At 38.3% G+C, this 11,161-nt stretch overlaps 1 protein-coding gene across 1 annotated transcript; it reads left to right on the top strand.

Moving 5' to 3' along the window:
* The first annotated feature begins 5,397 nt into the window (after positions 1–5,397).
* On the top strand, positions 5,398–8,282 carry LOC117575119 (uncharacterized). Its single transcript, XM_034259218.2, has 6 exons — positions 5,398–6,335; positions 6,429–6,583; positions 7,152–7,260; positions 7,326–7,549; positions 7,610–7,727; positions 7,786–8,282. The coding sequence occupies exons 1-6, from the start codon at positions 5,498–5,500 to the stop codon at positions 8,034–8,036; spliced, it is 1,695 nt and encodes a 564-aa protein (XP_034115109.2). The 5' UTR covers positions 5,398–5,497; the 3' UTR covers positions 8,037–8,282.
* The last annotated feature ends 2,879 nt before the right edge of the window (positions 8,283–11,161 follow it).

The raw sequence follows: 11,161 nt of genomic DNA on the forward strand, positions 1-11,161 counted from the left end.
ATATTGTTGAGAAGTTAATTAAGTTTAACAATGTTATCAGCAACAATTTGTTTCCTATTTCAGTTTATTTTTACGCAACAACTTTTAAATATCATATATATACATGTCTATGAAATAAAATGAATGCGAAGTAATCTATATATGTCGAATATTTCGTTATGTCTCTAAAAATTCTCCAATACACTTTCTGTAAATATTTTTCTATAGAGTATCAAAGGCGTCACATTTGCGGTTAAAACGGCATTGCAACTGAGACCACAAGTGAAACAAAACGAATTGCAGTCAAAGGGGAAAAAGCATAACCGCAAATGGCTTTCTGTAATTTTTGGACTTTTTGTGAACTTAAACGTATCGATAGTTATTATGAGCGATACACTTTTCAGTAAACGTTTCGATTCTGTTATTATTTCGTTTTGTTTCGGAGCAAATGACATTGAAATGAATAGTTTTGTTTTTTATTTATTTTTAACTTATATACTTCGATGTGGTTCAAAAGCTAAGCAGGCCAAGATGTTGAATGTTTTATGATTTTGGCATTGAAACTGCGATGAAATCAGCGAAGATTAGTTGTGCATCAACCATATCGATAGCCATGAACTGACCCTCTTAGCTATCAGTTGGCCACTTAAACACCTCCTAAAGCCACAAAATATGCGTGTGCATATCGACAAAGTAGTTTTCTATGTCAAGCGCATATGTTTTCCCAGCCGATTTGGTGGCATTATAGATAAATCGGCAATCGATGCATACGCACATCTTGCGAGCTGTCAAATGGAACAATAATAATTTCTAAACGGAAAAAACTGGCTGTCTGCTCATAAGCCAAAAAGCAAAAACTTGCCATCAACTTGGCCAAATAGCCAAAATGCAAAGGAAAATATTTTCGAATCTACCGTTAGTGGGTTATAACCCATCAATTATATTGTAATGATGTCTGCTGCCGAAGCTGCTGCTGTTGCTGTTGCTGCTTTGCATCTTCAGAAATCATGGCTAGAACAACAACAACAACAGCAGCAGCAACAGCAATAAGGGGCCAACCAGGAGGCAACATGCTCATTATCAACGTCATCATTGGCGTGGCTTTTGGAGCTGAAGTCGCATTAGAGAATGCCAGCTCATTCAATAAATGGACAGCAGTCCAAAAGGAAACAAGTAAGAAAGCTACAGTCGAGTATGCTCGACTGTGAGATACCCGCTACCCATTTTGAATAAAAGCAATATATTTTGCGGTATTATTCTCAAAACACACCAATTATACTACAAAAATACTAAAAATATATTTTGGGGTATTATTATAAAAAAATATACCAAATATACTAAAAATATTAAAAAATATACCAAATGGTATATTTGGTATATCGATATAGTACCGCATTCAAAATATACCATAGACGGCACAATATACCAGATTGTCGGCCAAAGCAAATTAGACCCCTAGTAAGTAGGCGTTTTGCCCATACAAAAGTATTTCTTTAATAACTTCGACAATTTTTATCTGATCGCAACCAAATTTTCAGGAATCATAACTACAATAGTAGTTATTATATATACCAAAATTCGCAATTCTAGCTTTACAATTACGCTTGTTATTCGATTTTTTTGATTTGCGGGGGCGAATGTGGGCGTGGCAAAAATTTGAAACAAACTTGATCTGCGTGCAAACATAACAAATGCTGTCGAAAAAAAATTATAGCTCTATCTCTTATAGTCTCTGAGATCTAGGTGTTCATACGGACGGACGGACAGACGGACAGACGGACAGACACACAGACGGACAGACGGACATGGCTAGATCGACTCGGCTGTTGACGCTGATCAAGAATATATATACTTTATAGGGTCGGAGATGCCTCCTTCTACCTGTTACATACATTTCCTGCCGGCACAAAGTTATAATACCCTTCTACCCTATGGGTAGCGGGTATAAAAACTACTACTCGAGCGAGTACTTATTGCTGATGCTCGATGCTCGATGCTGATGTTCATCGCTGTTACCGTTTAACGCAGCTTCTCTTTGGCACTCGCCTTGCAGCTGCTCGTCCTCCACACACAGAATTTGCATTCGCATTCGCATTCGAGTGTCCACTAAATGTCAATTAAGTGGGTTTTTACCACGGTTTGATTTGCCGGTTGCCAAGTGCCCAGCATCCAGTTTTGCTGATCACTTCCACACACACACACACACACACACACATTCACACACTAGCTTCTTTTAGCTACCTTCTAGCCACACCAGCAACCACTCCTCCCACACCCACTCTGAACATCTCCTGCGCTCCAACTGCGATTCCCACTTAGACCATACAAATACATAACATAATAGCAATAACAATAATGTGCACACAATGCTGCTGTCTGAAGTGGACGCCCTGGCCCCAGGCTGTTGCAGTTCTCTTCATTTCTGATCATCGTTGTCTTCTTCATCATTATCATCATCGTCGTCGTCGTCGTCATCTATGGAGCAGCCACATATGTGCTGTGAGAGCCTCTCCCAGTTGATGGCATTGGAGCATTGGCGGCTCCCTTTGTCATTTCGCGTGACGCATGCGTAACGTTCGATTTGATTCAATTAATGGCTGGGAATTGTCTGTACGTGGCTGGCCATAAGGCGACGACAGACATCAGTGCAGACATCAAGGCAGCAATTGCTCCGCAGCAGCAACCAGCAGCTGAGCTTTGAATACTCTTCGAGTGTTGTGTAAATATCGGCTAGAGCCTATGAGATAATATGGGAAACTATTGCAAAAAGCGATTTGTATTTGTCAAGTGCGAGCACTTCTAATATAGTAAATGCTATTCGGCTTTTGAACTTGAATTGAATTTTTGAAATATTTAGATATTATTGGAATTTAATGTTTAAATTTATTTTGGAGGTGTTATATATTAGTTGCAAATAATTGAATATTTTCAATAACAAAATTTAATATTCACTCCATAAGCAGTACCATTTCTGTTATTAAGATTGCACAAATATTATTTCAAAATTAAAGGAAATACTTTTATGAACAATATTATATATTTTTAAGGTATTTGTCTGAAATAGTAGTGGATATTTATTATAGTAAAAAAAATGATTCACTTCTATTCAAATAGAACCATTTCGATATTCCCACCATTGATCTTGATTTGTGTTATTAGGATTGAACAGCTATTATAATGTATACGTAAATATATTATATTATTTTTATGGTAATTTTAAAAGATATTTGGCAATTTATATTAGTAAAATAAATACTTGACATATTAAATTTATCTAATATTCAAACTAAAACATTTTTTTTAAATATAAGTTTTCATATTCACAGTAATTACAGTCAACACTTTCACTCGATTAAGATATTGAACCATTTATTATTCAATATCAATTTTAATATTATGAGAACGGCGACAATAATTTTGTGTGGTTAAGATAGGATAACCATTCATAAGCAATAAAAATAATCACTTTTAGAAAGCCATTTCTAAGATTTCGATCATATTGAGAATGTTCACAATCAACATCTAATTTGTTATTTGCTAATTTTATGACGCACTAAATTGTGTTGCAACTGTGACTATAACTTTCTAAAAGCAGAGTTTCAAATAGCAATAAATACTTACGAGCATATGCAAATGCAAGTTTAGACTTGAGTGCTCCTCAGAGCAATTGAATAACTTACAGATAGACAGAGATCGTCTCGCCTCTTGGCAAATACTATGCGAAGCAATGTATGCGAGTATTCGCAACCCCATCGATGTCAGTTGCGTTAAAGACAATTACTTTCAAATAAATTACGGCTAAATGCAATCCGATGACTCGTTATTTGATTGCAACATTGATTCATAAGTCGACATTTGTGATTCCACATCAATTAAAACTTTCATAATTAATAGTGCCTAATGAGAGTATTGCCGTCAATCGGCTGAGACTATTATTGAGTATGCAAATGAGTAACATCTGGTAATAAATATCAATATCTAATGTTGTGAGTTGGCGCAACTGAAATTGAAATCATTTTAATTGCAAAGACGATCGAAGAGCCTCTTAAGTAAGACAGTGAAATGAAAATAACGAAAACAAAAACAAATAAATAAAAAATCATTTAGCAGCTTTTTATGCACATGAGCGAGTGCAAGTGCATCATCATTGTGATCATTACGAGCATGATTATGATCATTATCAGCACATGCATCATGCACAACAAGGTTAAAATTGTTAATTGTTGGCAACACCAACAGGCAGCCAACGAACGTATGAACGAACGACAACTGCAATTGGTATTGGGTATTATTATTATTATTATTATGCACTACTGACAGCAACAACAACAGCAGCAGCCACAAATAACAACAGCAACAGCGTCAATTGGCAGCTGGAAACAGCTTAACAACTTGGCTAAAATTATAAATAATTGCACACTTGACAAACAAAATTCCAATACGAGATGCAGCTCATATTTCGTAGCGACAATGCGGGCGTTTTTCTCTTAAAGATTATCATTATCAACAGCTTGAATGGATGGATCATCATGCTGGTTTAACTAATCGTGATCAATCACGCTCATGCACGGGGCAATGTCTGCATTGTTGATTTGCATACAATAGATCATCTAAAGCTAACAAACTGCTAAGCTCGTAGTGTTTAACAGAAATATTTCAGATCTATTTGCCGATAAGAAATGTTTCAAAATATGTACAAATTATATACAAATAAGTATTACGAATACGTTACAAAATGTAAAGGTGTGTTTAGCAATTGTAAATGATAAGTAAAAGAAAAATAATGAAGACGCAAAAGCTTCTCTAAGAAAAATGTCAGATTATGTATTAATAAAACAAAGATATAAAAATATAGAACAGTTAAAGAATTTTGATATGCAAATACCAACGTATCTGGAGGGCAATAAAAAGTATCTATGAGATACAAAAGTAGTAAAAAAAAGAACGGCATCATTTTACAACCGTCTTGAACTTTGTTCTAGAAAATGCGGTTGATTTTGAAGCAACATTTTCGGCCATGTTGCAAGCTGCGCTGAGCGACTTCTATTTGAGTTTGAGTCGACTCATTTTCTCAGCATTTCTATTTGCTATTCCATTTCCCAGAGCAGCCAAAAGTTAAACACTGAAGGTGAACAATTTTTTGAGGTAATTTGCAAAAATATTTCACATAGTTGGCAACTGTTTCGCAGAGCAGCAACAAGAGTTGTCATAGCCATAAGAGGAGCGGCAGCCACAGCTGCCACAACGTGGGCCACATGTGGCCAAGATCACAATAGCGTGACTTTGTTGTTTGATTGTCGTGAAACGTAAGAAAATACTGCAAAAGTGAAGGTTGCCCAGTGCCGAGTAATCGGGAAAATGCCGGGGAACAACTACAAACAATTAATGCTCTAATAAAGCCAGAGAAGAAAAGCAACGCAAACGCAAAACTGTTGTTGTGGCAGTTGTGGCAGCGACAGATGCAGCGTTGCAGCTTGCGGCATGCCACAGGCAGTCGCTGACTGGAGTTCCGTTAATAATGTTGTTAAAACGCGATGCGTTGATAAGCGCTCTCGTTTTGACGCTCTATTATGTGGGCGTGGCTGTGGCCCACCACGATCAACGCGATTTTGTGACGATGGGCGTCAAGAAGAGTCGACGTGGCAACACCAGATCATCATCAGCGCCACAACGATTCGGCGGCATGGCCATCGATGGCATTGGCTTCCACTATACGCTACGCTATCAGCCGGGCTTCCATCTGCAGAAATTCGCCCAGCAAATGGAGCCGGAGATGACAATGGCGCCACCAGCACCACAAGAAATGCCTGCCACAGAGATGCCTGCAATGCCCACAGAGCCAGCACCACCAGCCCCAACCACCATGCCACCGGATGAAGAGCCAGAGCCAACAATACCCATGCGTCCGACAACAGAGCCACTGCCCGATCCACCACAGACAATGCCACCAACTGATATGATGCCCACTCCCGCTCCCTCGGATATGATGCCAATGCCAATGCCAACACCTCGACCTTCGATGCGACCTTCAGTGCCGCCCACACCGTCGACAACACGCAGCTCCATCATGCAGCCGCAAACGTTTCCCGGCAAACTGGCGCTGAAGCTGAAGCAGCTCATCTTTGGCTCGCCAGTCGAGGCGAATCTCATACTGAAGCAGCCAAGCGCACCCAAAGCCAAGGGCAAGGGTTTCCTCAGTCTCTTCGAGGTGATCAAGTTCCCGAACACCAAGTGCAGTGTCTCCATGGGCGACATACGCACCATGGAAGGTGTTTGCTATCACGAATTCGAGTGCAAAAGCTTGGGTGGCATTCCCACCGAGAGTTGTGCCGATGGTGTCGGTGCCTGTTGCATCTGTGAGTTGCCAATCTAATACGTTTTCGATCAGCAACATAAAGTGATCGTCAAGTGGTTTTTTAATGCTCGCGCTTATCTGCTTTCGCTTTCAGTTGTTAACGGTTGCGGCGATGTTACCAGCCAACAGACCGTATACTTCGAGAGTCCCAACTATCCGCAAGCGGTGCGCGAAGTGATGATCTGTGTGCTGATCGTTAATGTGCGAAAAGGTGTGCAGCAGCTGCGACTCGATTTCCAAATGTTTGAGGTACTTTAATACATTTATTTGGGTGTGTCTGTGTTATTGAAATCATCTGAGATCCTTTGTTTTCTTGATTTTTATATCCAGTTAACTTATCTATGAGAAAACAACGATTTGTTATATTGCTCTGAAAAGATATTCATACATAAATTTTAAATGAACTCAGAAATCTAAAGTTTTCGTAAAATCGGCCAATAAAATATATAGAATATTTCATTTTTGCATATGATAAATAATGCATATGATTTCACAATAGTACTACAATAGTATTGAAAGTAATATAAATTTGATCAATTAATTGAAAAATATTTTCAAATTATTTTAAATACGTAGATTTTTTATTTTGAAAGTTATAGTAATTTTATTATTATTATTATGATAAAATTATCGAAGGAGTTCTTTTTTATTTATAAAATAGTTGATTTAATCTTTGTTAATTGGAGAATTTATCAATTTGTCATTTCGATAATTTGAAATTTTGTTTTCAAAATATGTATTTTTTTTAGTTTGTTGGTTATATTATAGTATTCTTTATTTATTTTACTTCTCATCTATATTGCTTTCTTTTCTTTAGCTTAGTCGCCCCACCAATGGCGATTGCGTAGATGATCAATTTATTATATCAGGTCACAATACTAATTTTAATATACCTATTCTCTGTGGCATCAACACTGGTCAACATAGTGAGTACTCATAACAATTCTTTGATCGGCTGGTATTATATTTATTCTACATGCTCACCCAAAAGTTTACGTACACGTCGGAGACTCTAATGAGGGGAAAGTGTATTTCTCGGTATTTGTCAAGGTCTCTGGCGGTGGTCGCTCCTTCAATATCAAGATAACTCAGGTTGATGATGATCTGGCGCCAGATAATTGCCTGCAATATTATAGCGATGGTGAAGGGATTATCAAGTCCTTTAACTACGATGCGGATGGCAGCATTGTAAACAATCGGGAGGCCACTTATTTGGTATTTTAATCAAAGTTTTTTTAAATAATATGTACTAAATGATTATTAATTGTATTATAGAACAATATGAACTATGCCATATGCTTGGCACGATCCAAAAATGTGTGTAGCATCAGCTATAATACAGAGCAATTGGGTGGCGATCAGCCTGACTTTCAGATCGTCAACAAGGATGAGTGTAGGTAAGAATAGTCGATCGATATTCATAGTCTGATTTCTGCTTTTTTTGCTTTCAGCTGAGAATGATCTGGTTTCCGATGGTCAGGCTGGCGCTGGTATCTTCAATTGCCCGGACGATTTCATAGCCATCAATTCGGTGCGATTGTGCGGAGAGAGGTTCAACGATGGCACCGAGAACGAGGATTTCAACATGCATGCCACAGTGAGGGATATTGCCGCCGGACCCATTGTGTTGCCCTTTCGCAGCGATGCCGAATATGTGGGTCGCGGTTTTCGGCTCGTCTACAGGCAGGAATTGTGTGTCTAAGATGGATACGCTAACGTAAAGTTTATTATCGTTATCGTTACGGTTACAGCTACGGTTGGATTTACTGTTAGTGTTACTGTTAGCAGATCATAGACTGTGTGTATGATGACGTTGTTGTTTGCATTAAAGTGTGTTTTTTGGAATATGTTACGCTTCAGTCCAAATCTTGAATCCACTTGAGGCGCCTTTCGTTTGCGTTGCTATGGGAAAACTTGACATGCATGCGACCATTTCCGTTCCCTTAGCCATTCCCAGTTGCCAGTTGCCAGTTGCCAAGTTCCCAGGTTGGCTGTGTTAATGTGTTTTATGTATTTCAAACGATTTAGTTTTGGCCACGCCCCCCTTGAGCATACAGCGCACAGCCGACTGGGCGGTCTGCAAGTTCGTAGTTCACAGTGTATCGCGTTGGTGTCGGTTGACAGGTTTATTTACAACAGATTTTCAGATTTTTCGATTTTCCGATTTTCAGATTTCCCTGCTTGCTTCCTCCTCCTTCTCCTTGACAACTATGACGAAATCTATAACTTGCCGCATCGTCGCGACTTCGTTGCAAGTTGTCAGTTTGCCAGTTGCAAGTTGCAAGTTGCTGTTGCAGTCGTTGCTAGGGCTGCTGTTGTTGTTGTTGTCGTTGTTGTATGCGATATCGTGGTGTTGGTTTCTATGCTTAAATTTGTAATAAATTTGATTTTTTCCTTTCGATTGCGAATTTTCATTGTTCCTTTTGGCTGTCGTCGTCGTCGTCGAAGTCGTCGTATGATAAAGTCACAATTAACCCACGCCTTTTTCGTAGCGGTACTCTTACATATATTTGCATATCATTTTGATTGTTTGGATCGCTGTCTGAGCCGCTGACATGGTGATGACTAAAAGTGTGCACCACCAACACCACAGCAATGGCAACAGCAACAGCAACAACATAGACCACATTGGCAACATCGACAAGAAACCAGCAATCATAAAATAGACAACAACAAATATTGCATGCAAACGTTTTGAAGTTTGTCATCAAATGGCGTCTGATGGTTGTCACCGTGAGACAAAGTTGCCAAAAGTAGAAGGGAGATAAAAGAGAAAATAGTTGGCATTCATTCACAAACAACAAATTTATTTCTAAAGAGAGAAGAAACTTTACTTAATTTAAGTTTTATTATATGAAGAAATAGCTAAATTATAAAAGAAGAATTAGTTTTTGTAACAACAATAAAATAACATACATACATATATTATCAAAAAAGGTGAACAAAATTGGAGTTATGTTCATCGCAACTGTATACAATTAATAAATTTGTATATTATATATATCTCACCGAATGTTATTTTTATTTTCTAAAAGTATGTTATTTATAAAATACATGTGTCGTACATTTTTATTACTTACATTATTACGCTGAAAATAACACACACATTAGTGAATAAGGCATCGCCTTTTATGATAACCTTTCATCAAATTAAAGACCACTGTGCCAGAGAGCAAAGCAACGCTAGCATAAATAAATAAAACCGTAAAGTTGAAAAGTATAAAATAAAAACCCCTTCGGGGCGTAACGTGCACTACATTAGAAATTGAAAATCCACCGACACCAGCGACGATGACGACGTCGTTGCTTTTTGGAGCTGTCCAAAAAAAACTTAAAAAAAAGGAAAAACATGAGAATCTTTTATGCCATGTCTGTTGGCCAAAAAGCTGAAAAGCGCCGCTTGATGGAAATTACACAAAACTACAGAAAAAGAAGCAAAGAAAGAAAAATCAAAGCTGCTGAAAGTAGGAAGAAGAAGGGAGCAGAGGGAAGGTTTACTGCAGAGCGTGCATGGCAACGCCTTTTGTCACAGTTGCGACTCCTCCGTCCTCCCTGTTCTGTCCTCGGTCCTCTGTCTATCCTCGACTGTCTTGGTTGGGGGTGTGCGATTGTGAGATCTGTGGTAACAGTTTCGAGCATTTGCATAAGTTAATCAATTCGCAATGAGGCAAAAGGTGAAAACTGTGCAATTGACTGTTACCGAGGCTTATCAACAGAGACCGATCGCAATCGCAATCGCATTCGCATTGTTAACTGTCGGCAATCAAGTCAAATGAATGCCAGTCGAATGGCAATCGCTTCATGTCTTTTAATTGTACCCCAGGAAAACCACAACAACAACAACAACAACATCAACAACGGCAGAAAAATGTCCACAACAATCGCTGCTGGCGGTCAGTTTGAAATGAGGCGGCATACCAGAGATCACAATCGCTAAACAGCAACAGTTTAAGAATACAAATGCCAATAAATTTTTGACAAGACAAATGCTAACTTTATTAAACGCTGGCTCTCCGTGGACCACCTCATGGAATTTAATTGCCAAAGTTATTGATTTAAAATGCAGGCAGCAACTTGTTTTTGATTTTGTGCTTAATAAAGCGATCAACTTGACTTGGGTGATCTCCACTCGATGGCTTTATCTTTTTATACCCGATAACCATAGGGTAAAAGGGTGTTATAACATGCAAAAAGGGAATTTACTGATCCGGAAAGTTCTGATCAAAAGCTTAAGAGTTATTCAAGAAATCATTTAATTTTCTAAAAAACAGCTAATGCTGTCGGATCTCTATTGAACTTTATGGTATATTTTTAATGTAGTAGTATATCGATATACAAAATATGCATTTTGGTATATTTTACTATTTTCTCGTATATTAATTTGGGATATGCTAACGATAATACCATCCTGTTTTGATTTTATTGAAAATGGGTAGCGGGTATCTCTTAGTCGAGTATACTCGACCTTTGCTTTTTACTTGTTTTGCTTTTTGTTAATCTACTGTTGCCATTTTCATACCTGTTGCATTTTTCTCCACTGTGCGTTCTTCAGCTCTTCTGCAATTAATTTATTTGACTGCTTTGGCAGTTGATCATGTTGCGATGCAGCCACAACAAGTTGGCGAACATTTAAACGGCATGGGGTCCCAAAGGCATGGGGAGGACACTCATTTGCATCGAATGTGATTGGCGTCGCTGTTAAAAAAAATAAAATCCCTAGCCAAAAAGGCCATAAAAGCTCCTGGCGGCCAAATGGTAATTCTAAGTAATTAGTCATTACCAAATGAGAAAGGTTTGGCTAATTGATGGCTCTTCAATCCTGGGAGA

Source organism: Drosophila albomicans, chromosome 2R, assembly GCF_009650485.2.
Source record: "Drosophila albomicans strain 15112-1751.03 chromosome 2R, ASM965048v2, whole genome shotgun sequence".
Classification (NCBI taxonomy): Eukaryota; Metazoa; Arthropoda; class Insecta; order Diptera; family Drosophilidae; genus Drosophila; species Drosophila albomicans.